General features: G+C 36.2%; 1 protein-coding gene across 12 annotated transcripts in view; it reads left to right on the forward strand.

The window, feature by feature from the left end:
• Positions 1-15,484, forward strand: part of LOC105233453 (RYamide receptor) — a 349,078-nt gene that overhangs the window by 185,861 nt on the left and 147,733 nt on the right. For all 12 annotated transcript variants that reach the window (XR_007421727.1, XR_007421728.1, XR_007421729.1 and 9 more), the window contains one exon: positions 10,841-10,954. Coding sequence is in view for 8 of the 12 variants with exons in the window: in XM_049448427.1 (XP_049304384.1) it covers positions 10,841-10,954 (114 nt within the window). In the remaining 4 variants the exon portion in view is untranslated. The remainder of the gene's footprint in view (positions 1-10,840; positions 10,955-15,484) is intronic.

A 15,484-nucleotide genomic window follows, 5' to 3' on the forward strand; every position in this document is an offset into this window, starting at 1 on the left:
TTTCGCAAAATTTTCAACCAATATCGTGCCGCCAATATCAACCACCCTATTTGCCTGATTTATCTCCGTCTGACTTTTGGCTATTCAGCAAACTCAAACGACCGCTCCGGGGAAACCGTTTTGAGTCAACTAAACTCTACTCCAGAAATTGATTTTAACAGCTGTTTCGAGGATTACTTTGAGGGGACAACATAGATTTTGAAAAATAAATTAATAATTTTAAAATGTCTAGTAAAGTCTTACGTGATGAGCTGAGTTGTACGTCTGTCTGTATATGCGCGAAATAGTCCATCAGTTTCGAAGATATTGATCAGAAATTTTGCACCCCTTCTTTTCTCTCCAAACAGCTTTTCATTTGCAGAATCGCCGATATTGGGTAACTATAGCAAATAGTTGTCAAATGAACCGTTATTGTCCAAGAAAGAAATAGTTCTGATTGGATTACTATAGCATGTATCTGACGTACAAACTGTGGGATTGGGATTGAATTTTTTAAGGAATTTTTCAAATTTATATGTGTGAAGAGTATTATGGCTTCAGTGCAACTGAAGTTAGTGTTTTTTTGGTTTTCTTTTGAAAGATGTAACCTTTTGGGCATAGGTCCAAGGACGAAGTGCTTTATACCCAACTATAAACCCGAAATATGTTCCGCGATTGACAAATGTTAATCCGCTGGTGTTTGAGAGAAGTTGACTTCATCTTTCCAATGATATTCTTGTCATTATTGAATATTTTATGCCACTCATTTACGATAAGAAAAATAGTAGAAATTGTAATATGATATGAAGCCATGTATGTCAGTCGTATTTTGAATTTGTACTTAAAAAATGACTTAAATTGCAATACGTGTCTTCGCAAATACATTTTTTTTATACTTTCGTACTTTTTGCTCCATTTCAAAGCTTTTACAGCTAGTAGAACAAATTTCGTTTAATTCCTTTTTTTGGCATCCATATTTATTTTTTATTTTATTTTAATTTATTTGCAATTTGTCAAAGTTAAAGAATGCCATATATGTGTCAATATGCTTGTACATTCATTTCAGTACGCAAACCATTTGGCTGTCTCTGGTTTTACATTTATTTCCCGAGTACATTTCCAAAAACAATATTTTTATGGTTTCCGTGGCAGCAATTTTTTAATTTATTGAAATGAAAGCCAAACATTTTTCATTTTAATTTAAAATTTTAAAATGATATCTTGATGTACATATACATACATACATACACCAGGCATCAAATGAAATTATAAATACTTAGTATATACTGGCGACCACAGAGCATTTAGTTCCTTCCTACATCTTCTCTTAAGAATAAATTCATAAAGCATATCATGAAGATGCACCGTTATTAAACACAGTTGCAGTAAAATTTACTTTTATGTATTATTTAAACGCAAAAAATATTTACTCGACGGAGAGTCTTCGTTGACTGAGAGCCTATGAGTGCGCGTCAAATGCAAGTATAATTTTCGTTGGTTCATTTCAAGGCAAAACTGAATTTTACTACAGATTTCATAAATTTAGCATTTATTAAGTGAATTTCTGTTACGCCGAATACTTTTTTGTTCTATGCTTAGGGAAAAAATCGAAAAACTGAAGCAATTCGGAACTGAATTTTAGAAGATAGGAAGAGGGGCGCAACGTATAAAAATATCTGAAAAATATTCCATTTCGATCGGAGGACGAGAATTATTTTTGAAAACATGAAAAATGCAAGACTCAAAGCTCCAAGTTTCGTACGCACTGAGCGACATATTCAAAGAAAAGTTGCTGAAACCTCTGAAATTTCATTTATGGAGTTGATCAAGAGTTTTGGTTTGGATGTTTCCATCAGTACAATGCAAAAGAAACTACGAACATTTCGTTTTAAAAACTATGTCGCAAATAAACCATCCATGGTTTTCATTGCGAATAGGAAAACAGACTAGAGCTCGCCAAACAATATCTGAATATCCACAGTGCAAACAATCACTAGTGAAGCATGGAAGAAGTTCTTCCATGGTTTGGGGTTGATCCGCAAAATTTAGTGTAAGTAGTTTAGTTAAAATCGACAGACAAATTATCAGTGATTCATATGATGACATTCTTAGCGAAAATTTGACATAAAATGCGGAAAAAATTAATTTGAGGTCGTGTTTCTTCCAACAACATAACGACTCCAAACACAGATCTGGCCTGGCTACTTGGTTTTTTGAGGAAAACTTAATCGAAAAACTGAAATGACCAGCTCAGTCACCGTATTTAAGTCCGATTGAGTATTTATGGTAAATTTTCGATTTGGAAATTCCAAAAAACCACCATACAAACATCCAATAATTTTGCTTAGATACGAAAATGGGAATGAAAATTACAAAGAAAATAATGAAAATTTGGTTCGAAGCATGCCAAAACGTCCTCGTGCAGTATTTTAGAACAAATTTTATTAAAACTACTTTTAAATCAAATTTTGTTTTACGATGTTTTTATTCTTTGACACTTATTTTTTGTAGACTATCTCTTTCAAATGTTGGTCGCTCCTACGTCTCAGATGGTTCATCCTTTCAGTCTAACTTTCGAAGAAATATGAACCGATGATTCACCGGCCGACAAACCACACCAGACTGATGTTTTTCTGGATGAAATGGCATCTCTTGAATCACATCAGGTTGAATTGATGTTTTTTGGACTCGTATGATCTGAAAAAATATTCAATTCCCTTACAATAAGATTCGTTGAATGTATAGGAGCTCATTGTATTGAAATTCACCGAAAATACATATCAGCAATTAGCGGAAAGTGCTCATCGAGGTCGTCCAAAGCTTGATTTTGCGGAGTCCTCAGAGAGAAAAGCCCATCTGGCCGAAATAGATGAGTCCGCTGTATCTGCTTTGTTAATAAACTGTTTAGCAACAGATCTGAATGAAGTAATATCACCTCATAATGGAGACCTCTATGTCTAAAAGCCAATATTTGCTTATAAGAAACTTTATGAATAGCAAGCTATTCTATGTTTTTTTCAAGTCCGAAATTACAAGTCTAAATGAAAAACTTATCGGTCGTTGTGCTACTATACTATACTTCAAATGAATATGCCCCCGATATTGCTAGGAAGGTGATCCGAGAGTATCTACGGTACTATTTGCACGCAACAGTCCACAAGGTTTTAGTTCATGGAACTAACGTGATAGAGAATGCGGTTGTGTCAATTGAAGAGGTTGACAAGCCGTGAAAAAATAGGCATGTTTTTGGGCGTCAAAACCCACATATCTCCTTAATAATCTGAATATAGAAAACAAACTATTATATTAGAATTTTTATTTTTATTTTGTTAATCCTTATTGCGTAAAGAATACTATGTGCATGTATACTAAACGTATGTATTTTTGATAAGGTCTGAACTTGTAGCAGAATACAAATTGCATTTGCGATGAATTTCAATATATCTGCAGTAAATTTCCGGAAATTCGCACTAATATTATTTTTACGAAGAAATTAATAGTGGAGAATTCACCATAAATGTGGAAACTACATCAAATCTAGCTAAGCATGAAATTAAGACAAGATGTGCCAGCAAATAGAAAAAGTATTTGCTAACTAAATAACGCCATTAATTGGGTATCAGTTTACAAAGCTATCGCAAATGTGCAGAAAGTTCAATGAAGCACGTAAAGCAGCGCAAATAATGTGAGAAATAGAAAAGTAATTCGTTCGCAAATTCGGTGTTAATTTATCGGCATTTTCTTGCCCGCAGATATGCCATTTAATTGTGCACTTAAACATTTTCGTAAATTTCGGCGGAAGTCGCCTCCATACATCAGCCAAGTGGCAGAAACTCACACGCGACGCACTCAAGTGTGTAACAGATCCAAGTGCTTCCTGTGGTGGCGCCACCGCAAAGTGGCAGCTTCGCCAACCTCCACGTGCCTAACAAAACGCACAAAAATCCATACAAAAACGAAAAGAGCAACAAATATGCCATGCATACATACATACTCGTATGTGTTAGTGCTGCTAGTTGTACACACACGCACGTAAGTCTATTTGCCTTCGCGGCGCTTGAGGCGTAACACAAATTTACTTAGCAACTTAATATTTTGTTTAACGGCTGAATGCAGTTTAATGGTACTTTAGCATAGCACGGCATGTCATGGTGTAGCAGAGTCTTCCAGTTTAGTACATCCATACAACACACGTGCATATGTGTGAATGTGGTTGCACACATGCGCCTGGCAGCGCGTACGCCAAGCCAACAGCAGCTGGTAGACCAAGCGACAAATAGGCAAACATTTGCGCTGACAAGCTGACAATCAAGCAGCGCTTTAAGCAGTTAGCCAAGCACTCAGGCATGTCACAGCGACACAGTGAGTCATGCGCTCAACCAACCATCGCAACCGTTTAGTTACCATTCAAGTCATCAGCTGGTCATGTTAAGTCATCAATACGAATATTTAAGAAAACAGTCTAAATTAAATATTTGCCATTAATCTTCGGCTTAGTATGAGGGCCCTACGACCAAGCTAAGCATGCGTATTTGGGCCCAATATATTTAACACAAATATGCCGTTACATATGGCCTCAATATTTGGCGCGTCTAAATATTTGTGAGCCAGGAGTTAGCTGCGCCTTTATTAGCAATGCAAATAGTCAATTAATTAGTGGCTGTGTTATTAATACTTCTCGCTAATAAGTAAATAAAGACATATTTGTTATGACAATAGTCGTGGTAGCTGTGATGTGTACACAATATTTGAGCCTTTGCACCACGTGTCAAACGATTAGTATTATTGTTTGGGGTGGGTCTTCCTACTGTTAATTAGTCAAGAGCTAATAAAGAGCAGTATAAATAGATTTGCCACTTTTTCCCATCACTTTTCCATTCCTTCAAATGGACGCCAATTTATGTGGCATAATCATAATTGATACAAATAAATTTCAACCGACTATTTTTCCCGCTAAGAAAACAACAGTGACTAGATTCGGAAAAAATACATCCATTATTAAGGAAATTCAAATGTTTTTTTTTATTTAATGTGAAGTTCAAGTGAAAAAATTAAGTTCTGAATATAACATCTTTCAGTTGGCCTCCACGACTTCTTTTCGAGACATGAATTCGATGAACCCAATTTCCGAGTACTTTTTTGACTTCTAAAGCTTGAAGATCATGATATGCCAAAAGTGACCGCAACGAAACTTAGAAATCATATCATTCCTATTGGAAAAGCCGACACATATGAAATATTGATTATCGAAAAGAACTTTTCCGCTTCTCCTCGTTACTATGTCGAAGAGATCCCCACTTTGCGCATATAACAATTGTTCGAACCTTTTCTGGTCGTATACGCGAAGTCCATGAATTTTTCATCTTTCCGAAACTCTTCCATATTTGCTCGTGGAGCCACTGCAAAGAAAAGCTCCGCTACTACCGACTTAGTTGCCATTCTTTCCTTAAGGCTTTCGTGGTTCGTGGTATGGATCTTTTTGTGAACTTATTTCTTAAATATGGATTGAGTAATTTTATTCGGACCTTTTGTACATTATTGAGCACACTTTGGGAAAAATAGGGTAATTTTTTTGTCACTGTTTTAGTTTATAAATTTTAGACGCGTTTTTCTCAAAACTACGCTTTCAAAGTCCGTGTTAACTGTCACTTAAAAACTACTTAACCGATTCATTTCATACTTTGTACATATTTTTGACACATAAAATATTTAAAATTTTTGTTCTTTTACATTAAGGGTGTTTTCCACCCATGAAATAGCGGAATTTTTTGTGGAAAATAAAATTTTTAAATGAAAAAAAATCATCAGAGAATCAAATCAAAAAAGTGCAACCCCGTTGAAAAATTCAAACCAAATTTCAAAGGCCGTCATTAAAGGAGAATAGCTGTCTAATACAACGCAAAAGTACTTTTCTCTTTCTCTAGGCGATTTTCCTTCAAAAACAGAAATCCAGTCACTGACCGAAATTCCTTCTATTAATTTTTCTAAAACCAGCAGACAATTTGACTATAGGGGCTAAGTAAATATTTATTGGACCACTCCCTTTTACCGAGTGATCAACAATTGTGGTCGTTCCTTGATCTTACTTTTTAGGTTGTATGTCAATCTATGGTATATACTGAGTAGTAGTAAAGAGTATTTATAAAGTTTCTCCTTGCTGTAGACGATGTTTTTTTTCTAAAAGCGACACGTGTGAAAGCACGAGATTTATTTTATGCAGATTTTCTAAATCTTCAAGAGGCCTTTATTGTAAGCCCTACTTCATTGACTTTCATCGAACTTATTTATCTCATATGTTTTCAAATGTCTCATAAATATTATTCGGCATAATCTCTGGCTTAACATAATAACGTAATGGGCACGTAATACCGGATTGTATGAAAGTTGTTTGTCGTCAGAAAAGTACTCATTTTTATGCAACATGAACATGCTACAACATGAACAAAGAAGTTTTCTGATTAACTTTCAACAAAAACTTTTTTGTCAACTTCTTTTATCGTAACCACCCACACACATACTACTCACGCAACAACTCGTGACCTACATGCATAGAGCCACAGAAACTTTCGTTCACAAATGAGCTAAATGTAAACAGATGTGGCATAGATATAACGAGCACCGGCTAAGCTCCTAGTTTCCGCAATTATTTATTTGTTGCATGTATTATGTGCTTATACTCATTTGTTGGCCGTATATTGCAACTTTTTGTTGGAAGAATAAATACTCTTCCTACATATAAGGGCGTTTACACAGTGGTCGTCTATGATTACGTGGGCGGTGATATTTGCAGGACAAAAGAGTTGTGACGGAAAAGCGACTGTTAGCCACAAAAGTTTGCATAAGAAAGGAAGATAGAAGTTTTTGTGTCTCGCAAAGTAGTCTGAATACTTTATAAAATCATTTCATAGACATTAAGTGAGATTTTGTAGAAAGCGTCCGCCCAAAAGTAAAAACAAAGATGTTGGATGAAGTTAGTCAAACTTGAAATTCTATTTTTTTGAGGATAAAGCAAGTATTGTAGGTGAATGGTAACCAGTCAAAGCAGATATCATATATATCAGATATAGCCTGCGGTCTTAAATCGGTTTGAAGTATTCTCACATTCTTTCTGAGGAGGATTTTAATGAAAATGAAGAGAAAAACACAATACTGAAGCCAAATAGGATATCGAAAATGCGCGATTGGGCCTTGGACAGCGAAAGCTTATCGGCTTTAAAAAAAAGTAGAAATGTACCTAAATGTACTCGTGCGAAATGTGACCAATATGGGCGGTATAAAGCCAATCGGGTTACCGAGAGCCATAGTACTGGGTATATTGAAGAACATATTTTCAACAAATAATATTATATTAAGTCAACTTACGCAATTATTAATGTATTATGCATGACATTACGGAGGCGAAATTTGTTTTATCATCTGATCAAATTTTAACCGGACTAACATTTTTTCGGTATTGTAATAATCATTTTTATTTAGTGCTTTCAGCGAATGACTTTCCAAAGTCGGAAAGTCGGAAGTCACAGGGTGTAAAATCTGGCAATTGTGGTAGCTGAGCGATGATTTAAGCAAACTAGTTTTTCAACTTTCCGAAAAAATAAATAGAAATCGGCAGAAAAGCTTTTTGCTTGGTAGTCAAACAGCTAGTTAACAAATAAGGATCACGCTTCACATTATTGGACCTATCCGAATCAAATTTAATCATAGTATATGAGGGCTTGAGATATTTCTTAGACCAATCAACATACTTGCACTTAATTTTATTATACTGTATAACTGGACCAAAATATACAGTATAAACTCTTAAAAATTATATCCTATATTAGACATAGGGGGCTAGTGAAAATACTGAACCGTTTCTATCCATATTTAAAACGAGAAAGATAATATTATTGTGAGAAAAATTTAGATAGTACATATATACGACAGACAGACACGCTGAAACTAACATAATATCTATATCTGGATATCTAGGACCCACAACCACAGAAAGGTAAACAAACTCATTATACTCTCTGGCAACATATGGTAGTGAGAGCAAAAATTCATCATTGCACTCTCTATACCACGAGTGACTCGAACCTTTATTTCTAGTCAGAATGTTTTTCTAGAAACGGCATTGTTTATTTACATATTTATTAATATACATATATTATTTATACAGTATGTGTTTAAGTATATATATATATACACATGTACGTGTCTATAAAAATTATCTAGGCAAGTGTGCTGTATGCACGCGCATGAAGGCACCTCCTCATACACCTTTCTTTATGTTAATGCTTATGAGGGAAATTAATTGTTGCGCACAAAGGAGACGCAATAAAAAAAGCTCAGTGACCTCAATGAAGTCTACTTAAAGTGGCTCAATAGAGGTAGTATGCGTTGTTTTATGTGCATATAAACATAAATTATGCCGACATACGTGTCTGCTTACGCACATACGAGCACCAGTTTGTGAATAAACTATGAGGCAGAAGGCGAGACATATGCTCAGCCAGGTTTTGTGTCATAAATTTCGTCTACGCCATTGTTTGCGAATAAAAGCCAGCATTCTGAGCGCTTATCATACAGAAATGAAGTATTACCATAATTTTCTAATAGTTGTAGTCAAACATTTAGGCCAGAGTTGGGTTTCGCTTTGGAGTAAATAACAAGGATCATTAATGTCAACGTATAGTTAAACGACTTGAACATTCAGTTAAACGCCTCCATTTATTATTAAATTGTAGCGCTGCAGGCAGACTTTGTTTACTTCACTACGTACTAAGCAGGCAATGTGAGGGTCTTTAACTGCATTCATGCTTACATGCTAGCTTAAAGAAATTACTCATACGCACTGTGGAATCTCTGGGAATAGCTTAAACTGTATGATAAGCTCATAAACACTTGTATATCACTTCCACATTTTATTGGGGCAATTTAGGAAAAATACATGTTAAGCTCTTGTCTTCATATATTTCTTAGTGACGAGGAAGAAAGTAATAAAGATTTTGTTACATATATGGACTATGTACCTACATATTTATATACATTAATGTATACCTTAATGTAGACGTTACTAAATAACCTGATTATAATTTTTGTGCAGGACAGTTCGATCATTATGAAGAAAAAAATTGTACGCAAGAATAACGTTTACAAATTATTTATTATCAAAACAATCGTTCTCCAATTGTAATTTTTCGTGCGATTTTACCATTTTATGGTCGTAATAATCGTCCACCTGTTTTCGCTATTCGTCGAAGTGTTGATAATTTCGAGCGTACATTTTCCTTATATAAGAATTTGTCAAGAATTGGGGCATTCTCGAAAGAGAAAGGATTTGTGCGAGTGCAAGTCTTCGTCGTGAGTTTGCTGACTTTGTCTTGGAACAACTTAAAAATAATAACGATTTTTTTATGAAAAAAATTTCCGATGAGACTCATTTTCGTCTGAGTGGTGCGGTAAATAATCAAAGCTGTCGATTCTGGTGAGAATAAAATTTACAAGTTATCCATGAATAACCATCACTTTCACCTCAAGTGACAGTTTGGGGAGCTTTTTGATCTGGTGGAATCACCAGTCCGTCCTACTTTCGAAAAGAAGCTGTTGACACAGTCACTGTTGGTGGAGGGTTATATAGATCGATAGTAATCAGCTTTTTGTGACTACAACTGAAAGAAGTAAATCTTGACAATATGTGGTTCCAAAAAGACGTGGCTAAGTGCCACATAGTAGGTGTAACAAACGAATTGTTGCGAGAAACGTTTTGAGATTCGCTTATTTCATGAAATTGTGACATTGAATGTCCTCAAAGAAGTTGTGATCGAAAACCATTAAACTAGTTCTTGTGTGGTTATTTGAAGTTATTTTTAACAATAAACCAAAATCTTTTCAAGACTTAAGAGTCAATATTGATCGTGATATTCATAACATACGACTTGACTTAGTGGAAAAAGTATTCCAAAATTAGGTTCTTCGAAATCTTTCTTGAAATCGTTTAGAACTTAATTGTATAGTATAATGTAGTAACCAAAATTATAATTTGCAAATTGCAGGTGATACTTAAATAGTATACATACTAGGGTGATTAAAAAAAAACAATTTATTTCGTTTGGTACTCTGAAAAATAGGTTCCTAGACACCTCTAAGAAAGGCTCTCCGAGCATGAGTTCTTCATTGTAACGGAAAGGTCCTCCTACTTACAGTTTTCTACTTTTTTTCTTTTTATCAGATAGAAAAATTTATATCTCGCTTCCAACTACTTGAAAAAAATATCGTGTCCTTAGATTTTGTAGGAAATTGAATTCTGTACAATAAAGGTCCCCCATTATTTTTTCGTAAACCCAACCGTTTAAAAGATATTAACAGTTAAAGTTTGACTATTTTTGGGAAAATTTTTTATTTCTTATGAAAACTCAATGAAAAAAATCATTATGAATGATGAAACTCATATGTTTTTGGAGAGGCTGTCTTAGAGGTGTCTAGGAACCTATTTTTCAGAGTACCAAACGAAAAAAACTTTTTTTTTGAATCACCCTAATTCATACATATATCAATAATATTAGAAATTAGTGCCTTGCTTTTTTAATATGAGCTAAACATTTACATGCATACATATGTGTATAGAATATGGAATGTGAAGTTGAAAAATATCCAATGCTCAATAAGACATAAAATAAGATTGTTCGAGCAAATAAGATTTACCAAATTGCTTGCAACTTCTTCTTTAAACACTCTACTATGTAGTAAATACACTGCTTTAACTTGGACAATATCTGTACTTACGGTAGATTAAGTGTTGCTAATGTCTGCTTCTTATTATATCTAATTTGTCATTTGCTGCTTCACTTATTACGATTTATGTGCTTCCTCTTTTCAGACTTGCAAAGTTCATCATAGCAGGCGTTTGGACAATTGCCTTAGCAACGGCACTGCCCATATTAATTGTCTCCAAGCTATCGCAACCGGAGACGTGGTTCATCGAGTGTAAGAAGTAAGTTCACGTTAGTTAGTTATGTAATAAATATGTATATATACTTGTAGGCAAATATATATTTACCAACCAACCAGTGACTATATTGATGTACATATCTAGATTTTGGGTGGGAAGAAAGGACAAATTCAGAATGGTTAGTACATTGGTATCACTTTAACAATTTCGAATAGTTTAATATCTTCAGAAAAAATTGTGTTGACCGGTGTATAACTACGTTTTTTTTTTTTCAAAATATGAAAGTTTATTTAAGAAAACCATTTTCCAAAGTAATATTCAAAGTATTGACCGAGGGCATCACTTTGCATTACCTTGGAGCCATGGATATTCAACTTTGCCGTGGACTTGACTTTTTGGCCGGGTTATACATATGAACTTACCTTCAAAAACCTTTTCTTTGAATTATGGGTCAATCGCGCTACAGTTTCAATCCAAATTAATATCAAATTAACACTTTTTGTTGATTTGGTACCATTTTCTAACTCAAACTAAGAACCAATAAAAGAGGCGCGGCATATTTTTTGGGCACACTCGGCCTTATACATAAATGAAAGACACGGTTCCGTTTTGAAAAATGTATAGTCTGAGCTTTAGAACCCGGTACAGAATTGTTATCCATTGGCTCTTGAAAAGCTCCAAGAATATCCGACGTTTTCGAGCCCACTTTTGTTCAGCGATTTCGGGTTCAATGAAGATGTAACAATAGATTTATTGCGAGAACACTTCTGTGAGCAGATAATTTCATGTTTTGGGCTAGTCGATTGGCATCAAGGTCATTTTATATCAAAAAAAAAGTCTAAAGTTTATGCGGACAATCTCACTTCGACTTAGGCCTTGGAGCAAAAGAAATGAAGGTAATTTATTTCATTTCAAGAACTGTGGAGGGAAAGAGCAGTCACTGGCTTAAAGAACTAAATACCTCACCTTTTTATTGTGGCATATAAATCTAATAATATTTCTCAGAATTCGCTCACATTTCTATGCATTTCTTTTACAGCTTGTGTGCATTGAAATAATAAGAAGTACATACATTGTATATACCATATTTTCTTCTTGTGGCTCTTACCACTAAAGCATCACATGAATTATAGCGCCTGGCAGTTGTTATGTAACATTTTGCAATTTACTATTTCCACAAGACTGCGGCAAGTTCTTGGACAGGAAAGCACAAATGCTATGTATGTTGATATATTGTATAAGTAAGTAAAACTTGGCGCGTCTGACAACACAGTCACTGGACTGCCTTGGTTACGCAGATTTGCAGAATATGACACATTTAATTATGTTTGCTAGCGACAAAGCGCTGCTGACGATATGTGCAAAGCAGGCGGGCAAGCAGCAGAATGAAAAATGTGCATGAAAAGAACTGAAAACATAAGCTGAGATCAGAGTGTGCCATAAAATGTGCGCTGTTGAAGCTTTTTTTTTGGTTTCTTCACTCAAGTTGCGTTGCTGTGTATTTACGCGTATTTACATAAGTGCCCTCAACTCCCTCGCCAAACCACTTAGCGGCGAAAGTAACGTAAATGATTCCGAACGGTTTTGTTTTGGTTGCAAGTTGATACATACTTCTGGACATTGCAGACGGTGGGGGTTGAAATACTTCAGTCGGTAGGGGATCGGTGATCTTAGCTTATTGTAAAATGTTGAATTGAAATTTTGTATTAAAAGTTTTTAGTCCTTGAACGGTGAACATCAAGTTTGCTGCGAAGTTTGTAAAACGAAGGAATCGTCGGACAACCTGTAAAATATATACATATATTAGCATGGCGAGCTGAGTCGACTTAGCCATTTGTTTTATTTTTTGTTTTCGAAGAGGAAATATTCTAAAGATACTGCCAGGGTGAGGCTGGTAGCATGCACGATTAATATTGTTCACTAGAGCACACCTCTTTCGGGACGACGCCCAGACAGTGTTAAATCACTCTGCTGGACTTGCGAAATAGTATGCCCACGAACTAAACCCTGAACTCCGACTGCTATAGCTTGTTTTCGGACCTGCGGGACCGTCGTTAAGCACTACTTCGCAGGACCAAGTGGGCGATTACTGCCGCTTTTGCGCTGCCTTTCTTTCATTCTGAGTTCTCGGAGCGCTATTGCAGTCCACTCTTTCATTTTAGCCCACACCAGCTGTGATCGCAGCATGTGACTAACTGTGTTGTCGGGCGTCATCCTTTTATTTTTTTTCTATGGTCTCTCTCTCCACTGCATACCTCGTGCAGGAGAAAAAGATGTGCTCTGCGTTTTCTGCGGCATTTCCACAGAAAGAACAGTGTGTTTCGTCATCATGGCCAAATTTGTGCAGGTATTCCCTGAAACAGCCATGGCCCGATAAGAACTGCGTTAAGTAGAAATCTGTCTCCCCGTGTTATCTGCCAATCCAGGCTGGTACATTCTTAATACGTCTATATGTCCATCTTCCTTTGCCTGCCGCATCCCATTGCTTTTGCCAATCCTCGAGACTTGTCTTCTTCTCCTTTTTGCGTTAGGCGCCTATTCATGGCTTTTGTTTTACAGTAGACTCTACTTAACTCAGAGGCCATTATATCCGGTAGCATAAGACCAGATATGATAGCACTCGCCTCTTGCGACACCGTTCTAAACGCACAGGCAACTCTAAGGGAACATAACCTGGACACAGATTTGGCCATATTGATACAGGTTTTTTGTGGAAGATCTGTCCCCCATATCGAAGCGGCGTACATAAGCATTGATTGGCTAACTTTAGCCAGCAGAGCTCTCCTACTTTGACTTGGGCCACCAATGTTTGCCATGATTTTCGACAGGACCGCAGTCACTTTAGCCGCCTTACCACAGGCCTTTTCAATGTGCGGTATCGGTGTCACACAGCAGTAATCTGTCAGACAAATAGCTGTTGATTGTCCTCAGAAGATACCCCGGGGTGTTTCTTGCTCTAATGCCCTCAGTATATGTGGCCAGTATTCAGAGTTGAAAGCGTTTTTCACGTCAAGCGTAACCACAGCGCAGTATTTTTTGTCTCCATGCATCCATCTGGTGCCCTCTATGGCCTTGGCCTCAATGCCCGTCACTTTTCCAACTGTGTCTAAAGTGGACCGATGTCTTCTGAATCCAAATTGGTTTTCAGATAAACCAGGAGACTCTTCTTCTAGGTGACGTTATAGACGTGTGCAAATCAGTCTTTCCAGTATTTTGGACTTCGTGTCGATCATGCAGAGTGAGCGATACGCACTCGGCTCTCCCGCTGGTTTGTTTTCCTTTTGAAGAAGTACCAGCTGCCGTTTTTTCCAAATTTTTGGGAAAACTCCTTCATTTAGGCATCGTGAGTAGAGTTCGGCGAAGGCCTCTTGCTTTGGTTGATGGCAATTTTCAGTGCCTTGTTTGGGATGCCATCAAGTCTTGGTGCCTTTGCGTTGCCAAATATCTCCGCCACTTCTATTACCTCCTTCTCGTCCTGATGTTACCTTTCGCACTGTTCTCTTATTGGAGAAGCGCAATCAAGAGAAATAAAGCGCAGGAATGCTATCAGGTTATTGTTGGGTATTTTTTCTGTACTAAGGAATAATTTTTCTAACTGTAGGTGATCTTTGTACTTAAACAAAATTTTTGGTGTGAAAGGAAACCAGACGTGTAAATTTTTTTTATTCACATATCAAAATTTTGTTACTGTAATATATTTTTTAGTTTCATCACTTATGGATATGGAGGAATACCTTGAAAACAAAGTAGATGTCTATGATGATGGCTGTCACATTTGTCTTTTATGCAAACTTGTTATTACTTTTTTGTTAGTTGTATATTGGTTCCTTATATGATAAACCCCTTCTTTACATATTCGCTCTACGCTATTGACTGCTACGATGTAAAATCCACCAGCCAGAGCGGGAGTTAGCAGTATTCACCATTTTATCGCTGGAAAGTGTATTCTGCGCAAAATGAATGTTTTGATTAAGTGCATATTCTGTGGAGATGTCATCTCGTGTCATCACAATGCCGTTTAGGAAGATAAAATCTTGCTGCAATAAACTGCAAAGGAGCACCACAGCTTTCACTCGCTCATATTTGTGAATGTCTTTACTGCTCCACGGTGGTTCGTGTTTTTATGGCGTCGTAATGCATTTAAACACTTATACTTAGACATGAATCTAGACAGCAGCTCTGTATTATAAAACGCCTTCATGAGTTTTTAACGATCGAGCTTTATAAAATGATAAATACGAAATATAAAGATACTCGTATATCTGTGATATCCCTTTGTATTCATCAACCTACTAAACGGGAAAGGTGTTTATAGAAACAGTATTCGGAAAGCTTTTTTCATACAATGTTCAACCATACTATTAGGATTTAATATTTGGCGAAGTTACGCCCTTCGCTTCTTCTTCTTTATTGATACCGCTTACGTGGTTATGTCCAGTTTACAACAGCGCGCCAGTCATTCTTCCTTTTCGCTGTTTCAACTACATAGTACACCTAAAGTTAACTAAAATAGGCGTAAAATACCAAGATCAAAGTTTGTTAAGTTTGATCCACGGCATTGCATTGTTGGTA

This window comes from Bactrocera dorsalis, chromosome 2 (genome assembly GCF_023373825.1).
Source record: "Bactrocera dorsalis isolate Fly_Bdor chromosome 2, ASM2337382v1, whole genome shotgun sequence".
NCBI lineage: Eukaryota > Metazoa > Arthropoda > Insecta > Diptera > Tephritidae > Bactrocera > Bactrocera dorsalis.